We start from the raw sequence: 25,989 nt of genomic DNA, 5'->3' as shown, positions 1-25,989 counted from the left end.
TGCCAAAATTAAACTACTTATTTAGTGTCCTACCAATCAAAATCCCCCCAAAATTACTTTAATGAGTTAGAAAAAATTGTAAGTGAATTCATATGGAGAAATAAAAAGTCAATAATTTCCAAGGATATAATAAAAAAGTGCAAAAGAAGATGGCTTAGCCCTACCAGATCTAAAATTATATTATAAAGCATCAGTCATCAAAACTATCCAGTATTGGTTAAGAAATAGAGTGGTGGATCAGTGGAATACACTAGGGGCAATAGCTGGAAATGATTATAGTAATCTGCTGTTTGATAAACTCAAAGAGTGCAGTTTTTGGGATAAAAACTCTCTCTTCAATAAAAACTACTGGGAAAATTGGATGTTAGTATGGCAGAAACTTAGATTAGAACAACACCTCATACCCTATACCAAGATAAGATACAAACGGATACAGGATTTAGACATAAAAATATTATAAGCAAACTAAGAGATCAAGGAGTAGTTTGCCTGTCAGATCTATGGAAAGGGAAGCAATTTATGACCAAGGAAGAGGAGAACATCATTAAAACAAACTAGATAATTTTGATTACATTAAATTAAAAAGCATTTGCACAGACAAAACCCACTGCAACCAAGAAATGTGGTAAATTTGGAAACAATTTTTACAACTAGTATTTCTGACAAAGGACTCATTTCTAAGATATACAGAGAACTAGTCAAATTTTTTTTGTTACTAATTTTTTTAATATCATTAATTACTTTTTATGTGTGAATGAATGCTGTATTGGGTTTGTAAGTTCTTCTACCATCGATGGCAGATCTTGGAGAAGTCATTTAACCTTGCCTTAGTTAGAATTCCCTAATTATGCTATGAGAAAAAAATGAGCTTACAAATGTTTTAGTTTCCCAAGAATGAACTACTTTAAAAGCCCAGTCTTTCCACATTTCCCAAGACTACTATATAGCAGGAGAAAGCTTGTAGAGGATAGTATTTACATGGTTGAATGCTCTTGAATGAAATCTACCATACTTCACATCCTTTAGTCCAAATGAATATTTTCCTACCAAATATCTTAGAATCCCTAAATCAGAGCTACCATTGTATTGAAGCATAAAAGATCAGGGAGTAAGACAATGACCTAGTACAGACCCTAAAAAAAAAAAGTAATTTGTGAAGTAAATGCTCCAAAGTAGGTAGAAAGCTATTTTTCCCTAGATAACATTACTTCATCTCTCAAATCTGTAAACATCCTGAATAAGAGATTATTGTAGTTTGATCCACATATATTTTAATAAATAAAGCATATTCATAGCTTGGACTTTTGAATCACACACAACTGAGGAAAGTCTCTAAGCCCAAATAGTTAACAAGGGGTAATACTATTAATGCTGGAGTGAATACATGCTACATATATATGTATGTATATATATATATACATATATATATATAATATACAGAAATCAATACAAAGAGGATAATGTACTGCACATACAGAGCTCACTCCAATCTAAGGCAGATCACAGAAGGAGGATTCTTTGTGAACACCATGCAACTGATAAGTATTCTCCCTGCCCTTAGGATATAGGAGATCAGAAATTAAGTTACTTCTGATTAACAGTTTTAAGTTCATAAATCCTCTCCCAAAGTTAACAATTAGGCTGGCAGCATTCTACACAAAGGCTATTCCACTGAAGAACATAGGACAGTGTCAAAGCATCAAAAAGGAGTAACATTGATAGTTGTTTCTTCAATTTTTGATACTTTTATAACTTATCAATACAGCAGATGAAATGGATTCCACCTCATCAGATGCTTAGTCCAAAAATTTCCTGTTGACATTAGCACCCAACAAAGCCCCACGGACTTCTGGCATCATCTGTTGGGCTATAAGGTCCAGTCTACTTTCTAGGGTATTAGAAACTTTTATTTTACAATCCCTGTTATAGATCTCAACACCTCCAACTATTTTGTCTGGCGGGTAAGCCTCCTGATCATCTTGAACATCAACATCTCTTTTGGTTGCAATCTTATACATAGGAATTGCTTTTTGCACTGCAGCCTTGACCAGAGGAAGATCCTCTTTCTTGCAACGGACAATCATTCGTGGCTCGAGTAACTGGTATAAACCCTTAAGGACCAGACCATCCAAAAGCACCTGATACCTCATTTTCTCTTTCTTTGCTTTGCTTCTCTGCTTTGCTTCATTTAATGAGTCTGAGATAAGGTCATCTCTGGCTCTGAGGACTTTCAATCTTGCCTGATTCATCAAGTTGGACATCTGAATTTTTTCTGCTGCTCAATTTGTTTCTCCTTTTATAATATTCCATTATCTTCAGTCTCTGTGTTTGCACAAGCCGACCTTTCTCAATGTTGAACTTTCTTCTGCCTTTGCATCTATTTCTTCGGCCTTCTCATTTGCTTCCTGTTCAATGAAAGCCATCATGTGTTTGATCTGCTTTTGGACGTCGGCGTCGCTGAGAGCCATGGTGCCGGCGGCTGGGGAGCGGTCGGCCTCGGAGTGCAGCCGAGATGAAGCAGCTGGGCAGGCTGAGCGCTCTGGCTTTTCTTCCCTTCACAGGCTCAGCTTCCATCTGGTCAGCCGCTGCTCCTCCGAGGCTGGCGCCCCGCCCCCTTGCCCCCCCATTTTTTTTTTAAAACATGTCATTCCCCAATTGACAAATTGTCAAAGGATATGCAAAGGCAATTTACAGATGAGGAAATCAAAGCAATCCATAGTCATATGAAAAATTGCTCAAAATCCCTACTTATTAGAGAAATGCAAATTAAAACATTTCTGAGGTACCATCTCACACCTCTCAGACTGGACAATATGACCAGGAAGGATGTTGGAAGGGATGTGGGAAATCTGGGACACTAATATATTGTTGGTGGACATGTAAATTCATCCAACCTTTCTGGAGCACAATTTGGAATTATGCCCAAGGGACAACCAAAATGTGCATACCCTTTGATCTAGCAATACCAATACTGGATCTATACCCTGAAGAGATTATGAAAAAGGGTAAAAACATCACTTGTGCAAAAATATTCATAGCAGCCCTGTTTGTGGTGGCAAAAAATTGGAATCTGAGTGAATTTCCATCATTTGGGAGATGGCTTAATTAACAGTGGTATATGTATGTGATGGAACACTATTGTTCTATTAGAAACCAGGAGGGACGGGAATTCAGGGAAGCCTGGAAGGATTTGCATGAACTGATGTTGAATAAGATGAGCAGAACCAGAAGATGATTGTACACCCTGACAGCAACATGGGGGATGATAATTAACCATAATGGACATGTTCATTCTATCAGTATAACAATTAGGCACAATTTTGGGATATCTGTGATGGAGAATACCATCTGTATCCAGAGAAAGAATTATGGAGTTTCAACAAAGACCAAAGACTGTTACCTTTAATTTAAAAAAAATTATCTTTTTATGTAATTTTGCTGTCTCTTATACTTTATTTTTTTCCTTAAGGATATGGTTTCTCTTTCATCACATGCAACTTAGATCAATGTATACCATGTTAACAATGTAAAGACTAACAGACTGCCTTCTGTGGGAGGGGATAGGGAAGCAAGATTAGGGGAAAGATTATAAAATTCATAATAAATAAATAAATGTAAAGTTAAAAAAAAAAGAAAATCCATCTCTTTCCCTGAAAGATGAGATGTTCAGTTTTGCTGGGTAGTTGCTTCTCAGTTGTAAACCAAGATCTTTTACCTTCCAAAATAACTTGTTCCAATTCCTATTAGCCCCTAATGTAGAACCTGCAGGTCCTGTGTAATCATGACTATAGAGTCATGGTAGTTGGATTGTTTGTTTTTGGCAGATTTTAGTATTTTCTCTTTGACTTGGGAGTTTGGGAAATTGGATATAATATTCCTGGAAGTTTTTCTTTTGGGCTCTCTTTCCTCTCAATTTCTATTTTACCCTGTGCTTCTAGAATCTCAGAGCAGTTTTGCTGTATTATTATTATTTCTTGAAAAATGAAGTTTAGGCTCTTTTCCTGGCTATGACTATCAGGCAACCCAACAATTTTTAAATTATCTCTTCTGGATCTGTTTTCAAGGTCGGTTGTTTTTCCAGTGAGATAGTTCACATTTTCTTCTAATTTTTGTTTTTTTGAATACTTTTATTTCTTCCTGAATTCTCTCAAAGTCATAAGCTTCCTTTAGTTCCATTCTGCATTTGAAGGAGTTATTTTCTTCAGAGAGCTTTTATATCTCCTTTTCCAGTTGGTAAATTCTGCTTTATAAGGCATTCTTCTCCACATTTGCCTTTTGTGTTTCTTTTTCCATTTGACCTAAACTAATTTTTAACATATTATTTTCTTCAGTATTTTTTGGTATTTCTTTCACCAAGCCACTGGTTTGGTTTTCTTGATTTATCTGCATCTCTCTCATTTCTCCTCCCAATTTTCCTCTACCTCCCTTAATTGCTTTTCTTTTTTTTTTCTTAATTGCTTTTTAAAGTTACTTTTGAGTTCATCCATAGCCTGAGCCCATTTTCTATTTCTCTTGGAGGTTTCCATTAACTTGGAAATCTTTGAAGCAACTTTTTCTGATAAAGTTCTCATTTTCAAGATAAATAATAAATTTATTCAAACTTATAAGAGTAAAAACCATTCCCCAATTGATAAATGTTCAAAGGATATTGATAGCTTATTCTCAAAGAAAGACATTCAAGTTATTAATAGTTCCATTAAAAAAGCATTCTAAATAATAAATAATTAGAAAAATACAAATGAACTCAATTCAGGTTACATATCCATCTGATTTTGTCAAAGGTGACCCCAAAAAAGCAAAATAATATTTTACTGGAGAGCCTGTTGAAAAACAGATACAATAATGCACGGTTGGCGGATTTGCAAATTAGTCCATTTATTCTGAAAGATAGTTTTGAACTATACCCCCAAAGTCAGTAAATTCTGTATATACTTTGATCTATAAATGTTTCTTTTATGCCTATATTCCAAATAAATCAATTAAAGAGGAAAAAATCTATAGGTAAAAAAATATTTGTAGCAACTCTTTTCATATTTGCTAAAATCTAAAATTTAAAGGAGTGCCCTATACGAATGCATAGAATTGTGTTCTGTCAAAAGAAATGTTAATAGAGATGCATTCAGAGAAATCTGAGATTTATGATACAATGTAGAATGGAGTGGGCAGAACCAGGAGAACATTTATATTATAATAACATCATAAAGACAAGCAACTTGGAGAGACTAATTGGCTATGATCACTGCAATAACAAACTATAATTTTGGAGGACTGATGGTGAAATCTGCTACCTACCTCTGACATATTTAAGATGCATAATGGGACATATATTTTTGAACATGGACATGTACAATGTGGGGATTTGTTTTGTTTGTCTCTGCATATTTGTGATAAGAATTTTTAAAAGAAAATAAGTTTGTGGGACAACTTAATGAACAATGTAAAATCTTCATCCCTCAACTCTCTACTATCTATGGCCTCAATGTCCATGCTTAGGCTCAACTTCTTATCAGTGCTCATCTTTTCTAATGAAGAAGCTGTAACCAGTCAACCCTAATCTAGAGAACCAGCATCTTTAATCTCACAAATTCTCAAGATAGTCTCCCTGGCTAAAAATGTCTATTTCAGGGTCAATGTTTGGCATCCTAGACTCAGGAGACAAATAAAACAAACAGTTAAGGCTTACAGAGACTAGGACTCAAGCTTGCACAGTTGATCTCCCCACTCTCACTGCCTTGTGAGAACTGTCTCCAAATTTCTGTGGAGAGGGAAAGGATAACAGTGTAAAGAGATTCAAAGTCTTGTCAAAACTTCATACGGGAAGAGAATACAACTGAGGGTGGATTATAGCCCATTACAGCCCATTACAATGATACAATTGGCTTCATTATTCTTCCAACTTCCAAGGACTCAGTCAGCCCATATGTTCAGTCAAACTCAGGCCAGGCCTTGTTGACATGATCTCAAATTCCTTCTCTTGTGAGGAAACTGCAAATCTTGTGTGCAAACTTCCAGTTAAATGGGATGGTCAGTGAATATTTAGAAAAAGGAAAAGTGATCATAGTATTCATTTCATCTTTGACAGGGTGCTATACTAGAAATTTAGGAGAATATTGTAGGGGAGTTCAAATAATTGTTTGATAAAGTTATATTTGTAAAAAAGATAGGGAAATCTATGAGATGATAGACAGTTTGTGACCAGTCCCAGAAAATAGTCATTAATGGTCTTATGCCAACTTGGATGAATCTATGCTTGACTATGAGCTGATTAGTATTGCTATGGGTGACAAATGAAATCATAGATGATATTATATAAAATATATAGGTAAAAATAGTTGATATCCATAAAGTATTTGAAAATTTTCCAAATGCTTTCCATAAATAACTTCATACACTTCTCCAACATTTCTTTGAATTAAATACTGCAGATATTATTATCCTGATAAGAAAATTGTGACAAAGATTAAGTGTCTTTCCTTGACTACTGCAGAGAGTTAGTATCAGTAGTATCTGAGGTGGAATAGAACTGTTCATCTTCTAAACTCCAAGTCCAATATTCTATCTTATATATCCAATTTCTTTAGGGTAAAATAAATCTGAGGTAGAAAACTAACATTTTGTGTCAGAATCCAGATTCAAGAAGAACTTGGCAGACAAAAATATTGGGTTGAATCTAATGGGATGAAATTTAATAGGAATAAATGTTGTTTATGCTTTGGCTAAAACAGATAAGCCTAAATTTCATACAAGATCAGGGAGTTAGAGTTAAGTATCACATTAACAATGATCTAGGTAGTGTTAGTAGAATTCAAGTTCAATACAAATGTGATGTGCCAATCCAGAAAACTATTGAAAGTTTAGGCTACATTGAAAAGAGACAGTTTCCATGTCTAGGGATGTGACAATCCCATTATATCCAAAACTGGCCAGACTATGTATGGAGTACTATGTTGCATTTTGGTAACAATTTTTTAAGGAGGATATTGATAAGCTGGTGAGTGTCCAATAGAGAAAAGTAAAATTGGTGATAGGACTTGAGATCATTCCAGACAAGGCCCATTTGAAAAAATGGAGCGAGTTTAACCTAAAGAAGAAAAGAAGGATATGGAACATAATCATTGTCTTTGAGTAACTTGAAGGATTGTTTCCTTTGATCTCAAAGGACAGAACTCAGAACAATGGTTAGAAGTTGAAAACAGTCAAGTTTAGGCTCAATGTCAGGGAAAATCAACCTAATAGCTAAAGTTATCTAAAGGTGAATAGGATTTTTTAATAGTAGATTTTCCTGTCACTAAAAATGTTCAGGTCAAAATTTGATCATGTGTTAGTTATATTATAGAGAAGATTCATATTCTGACCTTGTTTTGGAAAGATGACTGCTTGCTTTCTATGTTTCACAGTGACTAATATCTTTATCTGTTTTCCTTACCTGAATTAATTAGGAAAATGGTTTAGGAGTCACCATTTCCCCTTCCCCCCAACATCCTTGTTTATTTGTTTTTCACTTATGACACCTGAATTCAAGGTATAATAATAATAATAATTGTACAAGAATATTTAGAGAATTTCAGTTGAACACCTTTAGAGGCCATTTTCTTCTCCCTGCTTTTCTTCCTTTTCAAGTGCCATACAGTCCAGGAATGATCCCTTTTTCACATGGCAAGCTTTCAGATATTTAAAGACAGAAATTGAGTGACCAGTATGACACCTCCAATTATACCCTAACAAAACATAGTTTAAAGTACTTTATGTGGTGAATTTCTACTCAATTTTTATTTTAGTCTCCTTTTTTTAGGATTTTTTTTTGCAAGGCAAATGGGGTTAAGTGGCTTGCCCAAGGCCACACAGCTAGGTAATTATTAAGTGTCTGAGACCAGATTTGAACCCAGGTACTTCTGACTCCAAGGTTGGTGCTTTATCCACTATGCCACCTAGCTTCCCCTTTAGTCTCCTTTTTAAGACTGAGCTTTCCTATCTTGCCAAGTCTTACTTATTGGCATAGAAGTTTTGACCTACTAATTTATGACTTGGTCTGGTTTGTCCTTCCTTAGGCTGACTGGTAGCTGCCACTCCTGGCTATTCTCCACATTGGTGCAAAACTTAGAGTGAATATCCAATTAACTTTAGTACTATTTATGTTTAGTACACTAAAATTCAAGTGATTCAACATCCTTAACCTCCTCCTGTAGCAGAGATTATAGCTGGACGCCATGAAGGTCCTCCATTAGATTATGAATTCCTTGGGAATAGAGGGTTATATTTGTTGTTGTTGTTCAGTTGTTCAGTTGTGTCTAACTCTTTGAGAATCTGTGGACTAACTGGATGGGGTTTTCTTGGTAAAGATGGTGGAATGGTTTGACTTTTCCTTCTCCAGTTTTTATGCAGATAAAGTGACTCGCTCAGGGTCATATAGCTAGTAATGTCTGAGGTCAGATTTAATATCTGGTCTTTCTGACTCCAGATTCAGTTGTCAACTGTCCTCTATTTGCCTGCAACATAGTAGGAAGTTAATAAATGCTTTTTTTGACTTACTAATGTGTAAGGGGACCTCTTATAGATGCTGAGCACATCTAATGCTACCTCCCATGTGGAACAGAATGAGGAACCTGCTTCAGAGTAGTCATGATAACATTTAATGGAAATGTCTTAGAGAGACTTTGGAGTATGTGTTGGCTTTCTGTAACTGATTGTTTCTGCTAACCAATGATGAAGTGCAGTCTTTTAGACTTCTGGACATATATATGTATATATATATATATATATATATATATATATATATATATATATGTATATATATGTATATACATATGCATATATGTCTATGCATTTAAAATATATAAACATGTCATGAATATATTACATGTATGTACATATTTACATAAATAGACCTAACTATATACTTATCTATACATACAAGTGTATCTATCTATGCAACATATGTGTGTATGCACGTATATAAAACCTGAACAGATTCTACAAATGGTCAATGACTTACCTAAAACTAAATTTTGGGAGATCAGGAGGGATTGTTTTCAGGATACCTTGCAGAGTTTTTAATGACCTTAAGCTATTTGTTGGCATAAATACGTTATTTTTTAGCTGTTGCCATCTTTCTATTGATCCTTTATGATTTTTGATCAGTCTTAGAATGATGAAAATCAGAGGCCTGAAAGTGGCTACAAAGATGTAATTCACAACATTTAACTGAAGATAATTTGAATGCGGGAAGAGGTAGAAAAGACTTCCTCAAAGAACCACATACCAGAAAAGAAATGCAGCAAAGAGCAGAGTGTAATGCTGAATGCTGTTCCAAAGTTTAGGAAATAGGAAAACAGCCAGGATCAGATAGATCTTGCACAGAGGAATTACAAAAAGATACATAAAGATACATAAAGAATTGCAGTGGAAGAGGAGGCATAGAAATGTGACTATCTGTTTTGGGAAGGGTATGCCCACATTTGTGAGAATTTTAATCCGAGTATAGAATTATATCACTTATCACTAGATGACCAACCTATTCATTTGCTTGTGAAATTGAATATTTGTGTTTTGAACAAACATAATAAAAATAGCACAATTATAGTTGCTATAGTTGCTGCAAATATAATTTACTTCATTTGATATGTTAGATACATTCCTGAAAGGTTGTGTCTACAACAAACATCTGTATAGCAAATCATGTTGTTTTTTTACCCAAACGACTTTCCATTAAAATTCCAGAAATGTTTTCTTGGATACATCTTGATCCTCCTCAAAAGACAGAACATAATGGTAATGGAGCGGAAATCAGATGATCTGAGTTTAAGTTCCAGGTCTCTCATTTTGACCTTAGTCAAGCCACAGTCTCTTTCAAGTCTTTCTCTACTCTTTCCTTAACAGTGAAATAATTGAGTATGCTTTCTCTTTCCATTCCCTATAGTCTTAGTTTGTGGAAAAATCAACAGTTACATTTAGATATGTCCATTGTAGATTCATATTTAATATTTCAGAAAAATATTATTTGCATCAATATTAATATCATTATCTAAAGAATTGTACAATAAAAGTTCTGTATAATATAATTTAGGAAATACTGGATCAGTCATTTCCAGGATCCTTTATATTTTAAAAATTTCCTGATTCTAGAGGACATAAAATTAAATCTTTAATAGAACCCAGTTTTTGTTGGATTGTTTCCCATTAATTCTGACATGATCACATTTGCATGAATTCTTATGAAGACAACCAAAGAACCTTGTTTTTTTATCTTTCTTTTATAATGTGATATATACACACTGAATCCTCTGATAGAATGTAAAAATCCTCCCTTGAAAGAGCGGAGTGTTTCATTTTTATCTTTGAATCTCCAGCACCTAGGACAGGGTAGATACTTAATAAATATTTACTGATTTCTTGATCAATTGACATTCAGGAAGCACTAGTATCTCTGATGTGAGGGTTTACCAAGATCAAGACTGCTCATCTACTTTTGATGTTCTCCTGATTCATCCAATTCTCACCTGTGGCACCAAGAAGTTATAGTATGGGCAGTGGTCATATACCAGTAAAATTTTCTCAGTAGGTGAGCTAAACTGGATTGATCTCAAACCCATCAGTAAGTTGGAGAAATGGGTTGGTGTCTACCCCAAGCATGTGAAGTCTTCCCCAAGAAGAATGTGTGAATGAAAGCAATTTGTTTCACTGGCCATGAAGGTAGCTGAAGCAGGCACAATGGAGTGCTTAGAGCTTAATTAGACATCAAAGTTGCCAAGGTCATTCACTGCATTTGGGGTCATCACCAGCCATCCTGATGACTCCAGGAGTGAGGCTGATGAAACTGTCTTACTTAAAACCTAATACATCCATAGTCAAGCTACCTCCTGACTTATGTCATTGTACTTTTAAGGAAAAAACAAAACAAAACTGTGAACAACAATATCCTCATATAAAGAAGTAAACTAAATTTATATATGGGAAGCCCTCAATTTATAGTGTTTATTTCTTCCTTCTAAAACTTTAATATTTAATCTTGTTAATCAAAACTACAATGCCACTGGCTTTAACATTTTTGTTATGACCACCAATATTTTAAAAATAGGTATTGGTAAAATATGAATGTTTTTGTGAATTTCTTTTTAAAAACAGAAACCAAATTCCTTGTCATCCCTCTGATTCTCAACTTGCAAATTGTTGATTGGTGCATTTGTGTGCTTGTGTGTGTGTGTGTGTGTCTGTTTATGTGTGTGTTTTTCTTGGTCACAAAGAATAGTGAAAATTCTTCACTCTCATCTACTCTTCTCTAATTTCCACAATGAAGTTGTCAGCTTCACATTGCACAAATAGCTAAGACATTTGTACCTGTATCCCTAGGAAATGTACACAGAGGAGTCATGATCCCAGGAGAATCCTTAAAGTCTTCCCTCTCTCTCTACAGAGTGGTAGTAGATTAGGGATATAGAAGAGTATTCTTAATTCATGGGGCAAGAGTACACATGTCGGTAAGAAATGATAATGATGACTTTAATACCCTCTAGCACTAAGGTTACTTCTCCAGAACTTCTATTTACTCTAGCAAATTGGGTCTCTAATGAATGGCTAGAAGTCTTTTTCAGTATTCTAAGAGTAACCCGGAGAGACTATTTTTCTAGTACTAGTTCTTGTGAGCATTCTACAGCTTGTTTCCCACTAAAAATCAGACATATTTAATTTACTTTTAGTGAAGGTATTTATTGACATAATACAAATATTTGGTATAGAACATCCCCCCACAAAAGTCTAGTGTGCACTTTTCCAAAAATATACAATTGCACTATAGGTGGAATTGACACAAATTTAAATCACAAAGCACACATGTGCCAAAGGAGAACTTCTAGTTCTTGGTTCCTGAGAGCTCTCCTCTTTCATTGTAGGATTCTTACAAAATTCTCCTCAGGTCTTGTTCTTTGTTGGACTTTGAGAGGCAGTGACTCCATAGAATTCATAGTTAGGTCACTCTCCCTGAAGCTACTTTTACCCAGATCACCATTGCTACTGGAAAAATGTTTTGTATCCTACTGGTCCAATTTCTCTGATTCTAGATAGATATATTGTCTGGTATAAGTTCAGTTTTCCCAATAACTCTTTGATAAACCATTCTCCCTACTTATGACTCAAATCTTCCAATTCCCTCTTGGGTCTTGGTTCTATATTTCAAACTGGAATACTCTAAACTAGAGTTCTTCTACCAATAGACTAATCCATCTTTTGACTGATTCTCTGATTCTCTGATTGCTATTTTTACACAAAGACTCAATTTTTTGTTGGATTCTTTCAGTCAATCACAAGATGTTTTTGCATCAGCTTTTAAACTTTTGATTGATTTATTAGAGGAGGTGTGATTACATTTGTTGGAGTGGGAAAAGATCTTCACTCATATTGAGAAATTCAGAGAAATTTGAGATGACTAGTCTGAACAGATGCAGAGGAAATGCATATGAATAATGACTACATTAATGTAAATGAAAGAACATTAAAACAAGACAGATGGTTGACATTATAATTATCACTCCATGCCCAAGAGAAGAAGAAAAATTCACCTTCCACCTATCCTTGTAGAGATGCTGGACTATGGGTACAAAATGTTTCATAGATTATCAGAAAAGTTTCACTTGGGGAATTTCCACCTTAGGGAGATTTTCCCATCAATGAAATGACAAATCTAGCCTTATGGACATACATAAATATATATATATATATACACATAAAATATATACTCATATGTATGAATATATAAGCAGCAGTTTAGATTACTTCCATCAATTCTGCATATAACTCATAAGTATCTAGTTATTTTCTGATTTAATATTCATGTTTCTTCCATTAGAACGTAAACATTTTGCAGGCAAAGACTAGGTTTGCTTTTCTTTTTATTTCCAATTTTTAGTATAGCACTAAGTATCTAATTTGATAAATGCTTGATGACTATTGGTTAATATATGAAGAAGAATCTGAATTAAAAAATGTGTTTTGCATCACTTATACAAAAATATTCATAGCAGTCCTGTTTGTCGTGGCAAAGAATTGGAAATTAAGTGAATATCTTTCAACTGGGGAATGGCTTAACAAACTGTGGTATATGTATATCATGGAACATTATTGTTCTATTAGAGATCAGGAAGGATGGGAATTCAAGGAAACACAGGATTTGCATGAATTGATGCTGAGTGAGATGAGCAGAACCAGAAAAACATTGTACATCCTAAGACAGCAACATGGGGGTGATGATTAACCTTGATGGACTTGCTCATTCCATCAGTGCAAAAATCAGGGACAATTTTGGTCTATCTACATTGGAGAATACCATGTGTATCCAGAGAAAGAACAGTGGAGTTTGAACAAAGACCAAAGACTATTGCCTTCAATTTAGGAAAAAAAACATTATCTCATTATGCAATTTTGCTGTCTCCTATACTTTATTTTTCTTCCTTAAGGATATGATTTCTCTTTCATAACATTCCACTGAGATCAATGTATACCATGGAAATAATGTAAAGATTAACAGAATTTCTTCTGTGGGGGGTGGGGGGAGGGAAGCAAGAATGGGGGGGGGAATTATAAAACTCAAAATAAATAAAATCTTTCTTAAAAATGTGTTTTAGTTTTCATTTGAATATCTTGCACCAAGAAACTATATCACTTCTTATAAAGGAATTAGTAAGTTTGCCTACAAATATCTGATTACAAAAGTTACCATTTTCATATACAAATAAGGGTCATTGTATCATTGCCCATGTTTACAAGTCCAATCATCACTCAGTCCTGAAAATGGCAATGGGTTTTGGTGGTTAATTTCAAAATACAAATTAACAGGAACCTTGAACAAATTCTGGCAAAATCATACACTTTCAAAACTTATTTATTCAGTATGTTTGACAAGTACAGAAAAATAAAAAAGGATGTTTTTACAAAATATACAATTTCTATATTTACATTAATGCTTTGTTAACATAACAAGAAAACAAATTCAATGCACAAAACAAGAGAAACTTACAGATTTAATTGTATAGCTTATCTTGCAGACTCATAGGGACACATATGTGTACACATATATTTTATTTATAGGGTGTTTTATTATGTGTCATATGCAGTTTAATAAGCCATAGTTACTTTAATCCCATCTTTGGGATCACATGCCATTCTGGTGGTTTATAACATCATTGTAGAATAAGCAGTTGCTAATATTTGTGTCTGGAATTCAGCTATAAGTGCACCTGAAAACAACACAGACAACTAAAGTATACTTCAGAATGGCAATGCAAATGAATGTATGGACAGGATAAAAGCTTTTTGGAGGTGACATTGGCCTTAGTGGAGAGGGTTACTGCCTGTTGAGTATTCTGTTTTTCTTCTTGACTGTAAAACATTTGAAATGCAGCAGGACTTACAATGACTTGTAAAGCCAGACTAACTTGCTTTCAGATGTCAGTTATTCCATTAAGTGACCAATATATAGTATAGACATTGCATACCTCTTATAATGCAATATATGTCAAAAATAAATGAATAGTCTCTGTACTGACTTTTTAGAAATGCAGTATCAGAGCTATTATCCATGATAACTCAGATCTTGTTTTTATTAAGTGTTCCCCATACAGATGGATAAACAGCAGAGTATCCCTTAATGTGGCTACAATAAAGTAATTGTATAGTAATTTGGTTGGTGTCATTCTGGGAAAATCCTCTCATTTGAGACATTATGAAACAAGTATCCAACACTCAAATGTAAAAGGACACCATCATGCAATGTGTACAGCATGCCAAGGAAAAATGCAGAGCTGTTTGTTATAATTGTAACACATTTAGTTTGTCTAAACAGAAACATAGAAAATTAACCTGTCACTGAACTTTATCTTTTACCTAACCTTTATTCTATTTTTACTTCTTGTTTTATTTTTGTAAATCTCTCCTTCCTCGCAGGCAATACAAAATAAGATGGCTAGCTATAAGTAATACCAGAGAACATGTTATATACTTGCTGAAGTGGGGACAAAGATCTTTAACTCATTCATGTCACATTCAAATGAATGGGTCATATTTTGGCTTATTCCCAAAGTTTCTCCATCAGCACGCTACCTTGTCTATACAGCTTATATCTTCATTCTTCTAGGCTTTGATTCTAACTCTTGGAGGAAGGCATCATTGCTCTGGGGACAGTTGGTGTGACAGGCACAAGTATTGATAAGCATCATAGGCTTTTTGACAGTTTGTCCTTGGGGACAATGGAATGTCACTTGGATGGTTTTGGTATTGTGTGGAGTGCAGCAACGGCCATCAGTACATAGGCCACAGTATCTGGGCTTGTATGTTTGGATACTAGTACAGTTCTTATATTGTAAGTGGATGGCCTTAAGGGACTTCTTTGTGCGGAGACACTTCTTTCCTTTCTGAAAGAGAGAGAGAGAGAGAGAGAGAGAGAGAGAGAGAGAGAGAGAGAGAGAGAGATGAGAGATGTATGAAATGAGGTATAACCTTAGGGTAATCACTGACTCTTCCTCTGATGAGCAATCTAGTATCAAAGTCAATTTCTAGAATCCCCAGGAAGGTTAGGGCAACATTTCCTAAGTAGAAGTGATGGCAATTTTTTTTTTTACCGGTCCATAAAACTTTCACTTCCATTTTAGAATGTGTAACCTTAATAAAATTATACCTTTTCATAATCCCTCTGAACTTTCTTTTTATGGATTTCTTTCTTGTCTTTTGATCCACTAAGAGCTACCCCTCATAGGCTACAGAGTGCAGAGCAAGTTAGTCATTGGGTGGGAATGGAGATATTTGGCTAGTCTGCAGTAATAGTTTAAGCTGGGAAACACTAGTCTAGAAAATATGTGAAACTTAAAAAAGGTTGCCAGATACCAAACTGGTTGCTAATCAGAGTATCTTTCCTATATGGAAAATAACTGTAGTTTGGAAGAAAGAAAGCAATAAATAAAGCCAAATTTTTGGAAAAATAGATTGAAAGGACTTTTAAAGTAATCTATTTGCCGAAACCTTTCAAAAACTGAAGAGCTATTAAATTTTAGCTCTTTGGAGGTTACAAATCTGGTCCTCTCCTTTTATTACCAGTATTATTTTTAACAGTGGTTCTCAAAGTGTTATTTGAAGGCCTCCTGATGATTCCCAATACCATTCAAGAGGTCCATGAAGGCAAAAAATATTTTATGATTTTACTAAGATGTTTTTTGCCTATTATTTCTCCTTTTCCAACTATATATTTGGACGAGGCTGGACCTTTTTCATACACTTGAATAACAACAATCACAAGAGATTGAATATAAAAACTGATATGAGAATATAGGTGTCTTCTATTAAACCAACCATAAAAGAGATTTGCAAAATATGTAAAATAGCTCTACTCTTATCACTAATAGTAATGAAAACATAGTCATTTTTTTGTAAAAAAACCATGCTGCTTTTGTTGATATACAGTGGGTTTATTATTGTTCTTTTATTTTTCTTAGGTTTTTGCAAGGCAATGGGGTTAAGTGACTTGCCCAAGGCCACACAGCTAGGTAATTATTAAGTGTCTGAGGCCAGAATTGAACTCAAGTCCTCCTGACTGCAGGGCCAATGCTCTATCTACTGAACCACCTAACCACCCCTATTACTGTTATTTTAAATGAAATAAGTAAATTAAAATAATTGCTTTTAATTTCTAATATGATAAAAATCAATAGGGACAGCTACGTAGCAGTGTATAGAACACTGAATCTGAAGTTAGGAAGTCACATCTTCCTGAGTTTAAATTCAGCTTCAAACTTTTATTTGCTATATGACTGTGGGGCAAGTTACTTAACTCTGTTTGCCTCTGTTTCCTAAAATGAACAAAAGAAGAAAACAACAAACCACTCTAGTATCTTTGACAAGAAAACTCACATGGGGTTGCAAAGAATCAGAAAAGACTGATAATGATTGATTATCAATAGATATAACCTAAAGGTTCTTGATGCCAAAAGTTTGAAAACTATTATTTTATCAAACTGCTATATTGTGTTTATAACCATATCTTTGCATTAATCTGAACTAATTTCTGACTAACAATTATTAATAAGAAATCTCTATCAAAGAATGTTGGGATACATTGCATTAGACTGAAGTAACAATTCCTAGTATGTTAATGATTATAGAATCATAATGTTTAAATCTGGGGTGGGAACCTCTTTTCTGCTAAGGGTTATTTGGATATTTATAACATCATTCATGTGCTATATTTGGTCAAACATTTAATTAATTTACCCTTAAAAGCTCCTAGATTTAATGAATTTTAAGTCCCATCTCTGACTTAAAATTCATGGTTACTATGATAGCATCCGAACATTGGCCTTATACAACCCATGGGCTGGACATTTCCTGTCCCTCGTTTAGATGAACTTGAAGACATCTCATTCAGTCTACTATACCAAAACAGAGACATCCCTCGCTGAAAATGAATTCTATACATTTCTCAGAGATGAGGTGGAATGCTTCATTCAAACTTTCCTAACCTCAATGATGTTAAAAAGCACTAATGGGTGGCAGCTTGGAGGTAGAGTGGAGATAGTACTAGTCTAGGAGTCAGGAAGACTTGGATTCAATTCTAGCCTCAGTCAATTATTTGCTGAATCATCCTGGGTAAGTGATTTAGCCACTATTTGTCATATTTTTCCTGTTGAGGATAATAGTGCATATTTTCCAGTATTCTTATGAGGAAAAATTGAAATAATATTTATTAAGCACATTGCAAACCTTAAATCCTATAAAAATGCTGTCTAGCTATTTCTGAGTTTTCTGTTTCTCTTCTGAATCAGCCACATGACAGTTGCTGACATTCTAACACTTAAAGAGAAAATGAGGAGATTAATGGTTGGGTAATCTCAGTGATAAGCAGTCTGGCCTCATTTGCACTTTCTGATACTGATTTATAGCGAGTCTAACCCATAAGGTGCCTTCCAATCTGTGATATAACTTTTTCTTGATCTCTCTTGCTAGTTCTTTTATGCCCCCTCCCCAACTTCCCTTCACAAACACCATTTTACTCTGGTTTCAAAAATATGTCTTCTCATATCCACTACTCCCCTACAGAGCTGTTCTTAGTAATCCTGCTCAATAGGATGTACCTTTTCAATGGCATGTTCAACCTCTTGTTCACAGGGCCTTACGATGCAAAGACGAGTCTGTTTCATCATCTCACAATGACGATTTCTATTGGTGACCCGAGTAGAAAATCCCATCCCACAGCTTTTAGAACAAGCGCTCCATTCTGTAGTCTGCTCTATACAGTTGAGGCTCGAGTCAGACACACCAATTCCCAATGTGGCCTCTTGCCTGTAAGCTTTGACAAATATACACACTGTCAACATTATGGGAGGAGCAAACAGGATTCACAAAGTGGCCCTTCCAACAATTACTTGTTAAAAAAAAGAGAGAGAGAGCTAGGGTAAGATAGGGAAGCTAGGTAGTTCAGAAGACAGAGCACTAGGCTTGGAGCTGGCAAGACTCAATTTCCAGAATTCTAATCCGGTCTCAGACACTAGCTATGTAATCCTGGGCAAATCACTTAATCCTATTTGCCTCAGTTTCCTCATCTGTAAAATGACCTGAATAAGGAAATGTCAAATCACCCAATTTGTTTGCCAAGAAGACCCAAAATGAAACCTTGAAGAATTGACATGACTGAAAACAACCAAATAACACCATAAAAAGTTAAGGTAGAAATTGGTTAACTTCCTTTTTCCAAGAATGCCACCTGCAGCTCATTGTACCCCTGGTGTTTTAAGGTATGGATTGTATATGGAAAAACTGAGATTTAATTGCTGATAATCTTGAGGAAATAGTGTCTTCAAGTCTACAAATAACAAAAACACAAGTGTGCTTTGGGAAGGTAGAAATGAAAGTTTTGACAGAATTAATTCAACAATTCAACAAGAAATCATTAAGTAGATGCAATGGTAAAGACATTGTAATTGTAGGAGCATTAATGAATGAGTGAGTAAATGATTCATTTAAAAAGCATTTATTAGACCCTCACTATGTACTAAGTATTGTGCTAAGTGCTAACAATATAAAGAGAAAAAAATCAGGATATCTACGTTTTTAAGGAACTCACATGGGAATTAAGGAAGGACAATTTATAAAAGTAGCAGTGGCAGGGGAGATGGTAAAGCCTGGAAGACATTAGAATCCAATCAGAGGGAATACGGGTTTAATAGTCCTCCATCTCACCAGAAGTAATAGAATTGATGTCTCCCATTTCATCTACCCTGTGTCTGTGTCCAAGAAGCCCAGATGGACTTGGGGAAATTCCTGCTAGAAGTTGAAAGGGGCAGGGGGAATATACAAAAATAGTCTTTATCTTTATGAAATTTTCATTTTTCTTGGGGGTGGGACATATAAATGCATTTAAGATAATTTAAGGAGGGACAACGTACTGATAACTAGAGGGATTCAAGGAGGACTTCTGCATGACACAAAGGACAGACTCAGATTCTTTGGTTTATTAAAACTTCAGTTCTATGCTTATATATGACTTGGGACAGACCAATTCCCAATCTAAGTGATTCTATTTCCTTATTTGTTAAATATCATTACTGATTTATTGTTTTGTAAGTTGCACTGAACAATTCAGTACAAGTTGGAAGATAATTTTCACATCTCCAAATAAAAGGTTCATCACAAGTAAAGTCAGCAGCATTTTACAAAGTAAATGTGTTAATTTTTATCCTCCTTTTTTATGTCATATTAACTTAGGAATGTGCTATTTAGTGGAAAAAATATAATCCACAAAAATCTTTGTGAAATTTAACTAAATAGTCAATGTGTTAGGAATATTCCAATGTACACAAATAATTATGGAAAGGGATAAGGACTATGTGCAAGTATTTAGCACTAAATAATGTGGATGACAAAAAGGGGAGGAAGAAATTTTGAAGAAGCTCACAATTGGGGACAGCTAGGTGGTGTGGTGGATAATACACTTAATCTTGAGTTAGGAGAACCTGAATTCAAATCTGGCCTCAGACATTTGATACTTACTAGTTTAGTGACTTTGGGCAAGTCCCATAACCACATTGTCTTATTAAAAAAGAAAAAAGCTTACAATCAAATGAGGGAGACATGCATGCAAACACATATATGCAAAGCAAGAGAATAAATAGAAAATAATTAACAGAGGGAAGGCATATTGGCTTAGAGAACTTATAGTTGAGGCAATTCCCTTAATAGATACAAGTCAGTATCTTCTCTAACACTTATAGTCTTAGAATAATACTTAGAGGTTAAGCAATGTGCGCTGAATCCCACAACCTCAGTTTTCTGAGCCTCATTTTTTATTAACTTAAGTCAGCTCAACAAACTTAGAAGCAGATTATTCTAAATAATAAGAAAGATGGTACTCTGCTTAAATCAAGTTTCAAATTTAATTTATTTTTCTCTTTTCATCATCTGAACCTGTCACGTCATCCATGTAAGTAATTCCTGGCATAGAAACTTCCTCCACTGATGAAGATTACTAAGCCATTTGTAACTTAAATTTTTAGAGACTTGATCATAGTCACATAAAAAAACAATGTTTACAGCTAGTATGTAGCAGAGATAGAATTCAAAACCAGGACTCCCTAGTTTCCCTTCTCTCATTCTAACTCTCTGGATCTATTAGGGAATATTGCCTCTCAAGGATTCATTACAGAGAGAATGCAAGTAGTTATGTGAAAAGGTCAAGGGAGAAAAACAAAACAGAAAGTAAAGTGCACTACAGATGTAAGGTATTATTAAATCACTTGTTAATGGTACCCAGGGATGAAATGTCAAATGTAGGTTCCTTATGAGTAACTTTGGCTGGAGAAAACACTCACTAAGAGTGACCTCATTGTTAAGTGATCCCAACAAGCTTTAGCTGTTGGCTGACATGTGGCTTCTGCAAAGCAATCTCTACTACTAGATGAGTGAGAACACTGCAATATTTCTTTCCCTTACTAAGGAAACTGGCTAAGCTCCTTATAGGAAATACTTTGGGGCTTCACTTCTTCCCAAATCATTTAGGACCCTAAAATAATCATTCTAGACTGGTAAGGTGTTCAGAACTCATTTGAACCAATCTTCCCATTTTACAGATGAGAAAACTGAGACACAGAGAGGTGAAGGAACTTGCTCAAGGATGCATAAATAGTTTACATCATGGGTAGAATTTAAACTAAGTTATTATTTTTCTGTAGAACATGGAGAGGGATGAGATTACTTGTTGAAGAAACTATTTTAAGGACATGCAAATAAAGTATCACCATTCAAAAAAGGAGGGTTACCCTGTATAAGAGAAAATACAGATAGTCAATATTTCCTCTGTCAATGAAGATCAACACCTTTGTTGCTAGGAAAACTGGGAAGTGACTTGTGTAGGTGCTATAGTCAGAAGAAAGTACTTTGGTGATATAAAATTCGAGTTTGAATCCAAAAGTGGTTCTGCTACTTCTAGCTGTGTGAACTCAGATAATTCACTTAGCTTTGTGAGACTTGGTTTTGAATTCTGTAAAATGGGCATCTGAACATCTATCTGGCCACAGATCTGTATTCATATCATGGAGGGGATGCTTAAAATGAGATATATGTGAAAACCCAATTCAAAGTGCAAATCATCACTTTTACACATATCTGTTCACATATATTGCATTCCCTTAGCAGAGTGTGAACTCCTTGAGGGAAGGTTTCTCTCTCCCAACTTTGGGCATTTTCTCTTGCTGTCCCTCCTGACTAGAATTCTGTTCCTCTTCATTTCCACTTCCTAACTTTCCTGATTTCCTTAAAAGTCCATCTAAAATTGTATTCTTTTATAGGAATTTTTTCCAGTCTTCTTTAATGCCTTTTCTCTATTGATTACTTCCAATTTTTCCTATGTATAGTTTGAACAACAACTTAGTTGTTTCCATTATGATTTTCCCCATTAGACTGTGAACACATTGAGTGTAGGGACTTTCTTTGCCTTTCCTTATATCCCCAATACTTAGCATGTTGTTTGCTACATAGTGGGTGCTTAATAAGTTTTTTCAGATTGACTGTTTCTTTTTCTGCTTCACTGATGTTCCAGTGCCAGAGCACTGATGTGCCAGTAGCATAATGCCAATTTCATAGAAAGTATCTCACAAATCATTGTTGAATTGGATGACTATTAATATAAGCTAATATATATTATAATATATCTCCTTTATGTTAGTAGATATTTCATAATAATTATAGAACTTATTTTAATATTAACATTTTAAAAAATTTTTCCTTTTCCTAGGATTTCATGTATGTAGGTAGCTCCTGGTAAGAGATCTCCTTTGTGAATTCAGGTCAGCCCTTTGTTTGTTGCCAGGGAAACTGAGAAGGTCAGTGATTTGCCTAGGGAGTTACAGTCAGAAGGTGACAGAGGTGGACATGGACACAGATCTTCCTAACTTCTGGACCAGTTCACTTTCCATACTTAACGTCTTTATTATCACATATCTATTGTATTACCAAGGTTTGATTTGGAGTCAGATAACTTGGTTCCAAATTGTCTTTGAAACTGACTTTCTAGGTAACCTTAGCCACACTACTTGTGTGTGCCTCAGTTTACTTGACTGTAAAAATAAGAATTATTTAAGTCTATGAATTATGCTCATGGAGGAGAAGAGCTATTTAGCAGATTCCCATTTTTGGTATCTGGTGAGCTCATTACAGTGTCTTGGGTTGGATTTTAGGGACACTCAGCATTCTTAGAGAGAGCAAATTGGAAAGCAAAGCCACAATTCTAACAAATGAGGGCCAGATTCTCATCCTGAAATGTTCCCTTTGGGACCCCAGAGTATGCATGCCTTTAGCATGCAGGCACAGAGTGGAAAGAGGCCCCTGCCCAGTGACCTTCAGCCCTAATGAGTTTCTCACCTGCTAGAGCAAGGCCTCCCAAAGTCCCTTCTTCCTTTGGGTCGCAAACCCACTGTTCACAACATTCTCCTGGAACTTCCACTTTCCTTGGGAAAGGGCAATCGGGTCGAGGAAGCAGCAGGTCATGGTTGCAGCGAGGAATGCAGCCTATTTGCCCATCTCTGCAGGTGCACTGGTATTTACAACTTGGCTGAAAGGTCTCACCACTCCGGTAAATTATGCCATCAAACACACAATTATCTTCTTCCAGAACTAAAATATTCAGGGACATGGTGAAAGAGAGAAGTGGGGGGCATAAAAGAAAAAAAAATCAAACCACAACAATTACATAAAGAATTTCTGAAGATGGTCAAAATCTCCTGTTCATCCATTTTCCAGGCCAAAAAAAAATTGCTAAGATATGTCTGATAGCTGAGATTGTATCCAAATTATAAAAATCATTTTGAACTGCACTGATTGTACTTTAGTTGGATTTCATGGGCTATGATGCTGGGCGTGAATTAGAGATTGCCTTTTAAGTTCTTTGTGGCTCTAAAACTATATGATAGTATGATCTTATATTCACTTCTCTAGTGTTTAGTTTCTTCTGCTATAAAATTAAAGAGGATATACAAGCTGATCTCTGAGGTTCCTTTCTGTGGTCCTGAATGTGTAGGTCATTCCTCACACTCCTTCTAACTTCCTTAAGCACTGGTGATTGGACAAATTGAAAGACTTATTAACCAGCTCACATGGTCATAAAGTGAATTAAGTCTGGACACTTTAGGATTCAGTTAATATTAATTTTTACTCTGAGTAAAGGAAACAGTGGATGTTTTCCATTTTTTTCTTTCTAGCCCTAGTGACTTGAAAAGTACCTTATAGGAATGGATAATTAATGAATGTTTGTTGACTTTTCAAGGCTATTAGGGTGGCTGACTCAACAGCCCATTCATAAAAGTGGTAAATTTCTACAACCAATTCTAGGTCGACAATCATCTTTCCTTGACAAAACTCAGAGGGGGATTTTTTTTTTCTCTGTAGGATTTATTTTGCCATGTTCCTCATTCAACAGTTAAGGCACTAGGTTAGGAGCTGGTGAAACAAAACAAAACAAAACAAAAAAGCATGTCTACGAGCAGGTATTGGGGAAAGAAATTTCTGTCCTACATACAGCAAAGAAAAACCTGCTGTGATGCTTTCATCCAACTCTCTGGGTGATCTGGAGATGGCTTTTCTTTTCCTTTTTTTAAACAACATATAATATACAGGTGTGAAAACAAACCTGCTAGATGACAGCTTGGGGAATTTTATGGACTTTGTTTTGTTTTATTATATTTATTTTGCATGCAGAATCAGGGCTTTATCCTTTCCTTCCCTCTTCTCCCTTTGGAAATAGCAAAAGGAAATGATCTAACAGGCTTTAAACTGTGCTGGGAACTGTCCATCATCTCTCTAAATTCTCTTCAAGGGTATCAAAAATGGAGGTTTTTTACTTTGTTAGACCCCCACACTCTCCTTGCTCTTACCTACTATGGAAGTCTCTTGCCCCCTCCCTTTATTCTGTGTCCTCTTGTAAACCGAATGCCCATTACCACCCCCTAGTCCTTTCTCAATTACCTTTTCCCATGATTATTTCCCTCCCCTTGCTCTGTCCCTTCACCGCCCTCCCCCCCCCCCTTAAAAGAATCTCCAAGTTAAGATGAGGACCTTAGGAGGAACTGCAGGAGGTCCCTGGCGACTCCCTGCCCCGAGTCCAGGGGAAGGGGAGGAGGGGAGTACGAACTAGGTTTACCCATGCAGATGCCAGCTTCAGCTCTCGGGTCGGCGCTGCGGTCACAGTAGAGGCCGCTGCTCTCCTGGCAGGGCAGCAGCTCGGAGCAGCTCTCCCCGCGCTGGCGGGCGCACACCAGGCAGCAGGAGCATCTGTCCAACACGGCCGGCACCCCGGGGGCGCAGGCGGGCGGCTGGACTGGGCACAGGCCCGGACAAGGAGACGGGCAACTGGGCACTGGGACGACCTGCGAATAGAAGAGTACAAGGCTGTTCAGTCAGGGTGGATGGAGCAGGAGCGCCCCGCGGGAAACGGCGTGGAGCATCGCTTGCCTTGTTCAGGAGGAGGAGGAGCAAGAAACTGAGGCACAGACACTGCTTTCGTAGCCGGAGGCTCATCCCTGGTGGGGGCATCAGTCCACACTTCATGGTCCTTCAGGATTTCTTGCAAGCTCTCTCTCTTTCTCTCTCTCAACTCACCCTGTCCGTTTTCCTTTGGTTCTCACGCGCAAAATTCATATTTATAGCTGCTAAAGCAGATTATATAGAGCGCGTCTAGGGACAAGTGGAAGCCGGTTGGCTGCTGTGGAGGAAGGAGGGAGGGTGGGATTGGCTGGGAGGCTGCATGTAATGGGCTTACATTAGCAACCCCAGGGTTGCTATGGTAATTGGCCACAGCAGCCACAGCAGCCGCAGTCTCAGCAGCAGCGGTGGTGAAAGGAGGATTAGGGCGCGGTGCTGGGGTGTGTTTGTGCGCGCCCTCACGCCTGTGTGGGGACCGACCTTTTTCTGGGTGCTCAGACTAGGGGGCGGAGCCCGCATTCCGAGGACTCACTTCGGTGGATGGAAGGGAAAAGACTCCCTTGTCATCTCTCAGGACCAAAAAAGCACTACCTCACTCTATCTACGCCCCCCCCCCATCTTCCTTTCCCTCTTCTCTAACCGCATGACTGTTTGAAACAAGGGGTGCTTAAGACTGAATTCCTGTTTGAGGGAGGTACGGAGTTTGAGACCATCTGTTTGAGTTTGGCAAGAGGCCCGGCTGCTTAGTCATAAGTGAAGAGAAAGCACATTCAAGTTTGTCATCGTTTAAGTGTCTTCACTGTATGTGTTAAAAAAAAGTGTGTCAAAATGGTAGGGAGATGCTGCTGTCCAGATGTTCTTAGCTCTCTATCACAAATTGTTCCATTTGTTCTCTATGACCCCCTTTCTCCATCCCTTTCAGAGTGAATGGAAATAATTATCTGCCTAATTTGAAAGGATTAAAAGTGTTGACTGATAACTGAAATTTCGAGAGGAGAGAGAGAGAGAGAGAGAGAGAGAGAGAGAGAGAGAGAGAGAGAGAGAGAG

The 25,989-nt window shown here is 36.3% G+C and overlaps 1 protein-coding gene and 1 pseudogene across 1 annotated transcript; both read right to left on the bottom strand.

The window, feature by feature from the left end:
* Positions 1-1,779: 1,779 nt before the first annotated feature.
* On the bottom strand, positions 1,780-2,551 carry LOC141502931 (V-type proton ATPase subunit E 1 pseudogene; annotated as a pseudogene).
* An 11,345-nt stretch (positions 2,552-13,896) lies between these two features.
* CCN3 (cellular communication network factor 3) lies at positions 13,897-25,208 on the bottom strand. Its single transcript, XM_074201447.1, has 5 exons — positions 24,973-25,208; positions 24,662-24,887; positions 22,888-23,139; positions 18,108-18,322; positions 13,897-15,398 (listed from the first exon to the last, which is right to left on the bottom strand). Exons 1-5 carry the CDS (start codon positions 25,066-25,068, stop codon positions 15,102-15,104), a joined length of 1,086 nt encoding a protein of 361 aa, XP_074057548.1. The 5' UTR covers positions 25,069-25,208; the 3' UTR covers positions 13,897-15,101.
* Positions 25,209-25,989: the final 781 nt, after the last annotated feature.

This window comes from Macrotis lagotis, chromosome X (assembly GCF_037893015.1).
Source record: "Macrotis lagotis isolate mMagLag1 chromosome X, bilby.v1.9.chrom.fasta, whole genome shotgun sequence".
In the NCBI taxonomy this organism is placed as follows: domain Eukaryota; kingdom Metazoa; phylum Chordata; class Mammalia; order Peramelemorphia; family Peramelidae; genus Macrotis; species Macrotis lagotis.
Note: the sequence above shows the minus strand (reverse complement) of the source record. Positions and strands in the feature narration are given on the sequence as shown.

What these genes read in the sequence shown, in the direction of transcription:
- CCN3 (XM_074201447.1), bottom strand. Translation starts at nt 25,068, where the DNA reads ATGAAGTGTGGACTGATGCCCCCACCAGGGATGAGCCTCCGGCTACGA. An exon ending in TCCTCCTCCTCCTGAACAAG is followed by an intron (nt 24,888 to 24,972) that starts GCAAGCGATGCT and finishes TTCTATTCGCAG; the next exon opens with GTCGTCCCAGTGCCCAGTTG. An exon ending in TGAAGCTGGCATCTGCATGG is followed by an intron (nt 23,140 to 24,661) that starts GTAAACCTAGTT and finishes TGAATATTTTAG; the next exon opens with TTCTGGAAGAAGATAATTGT.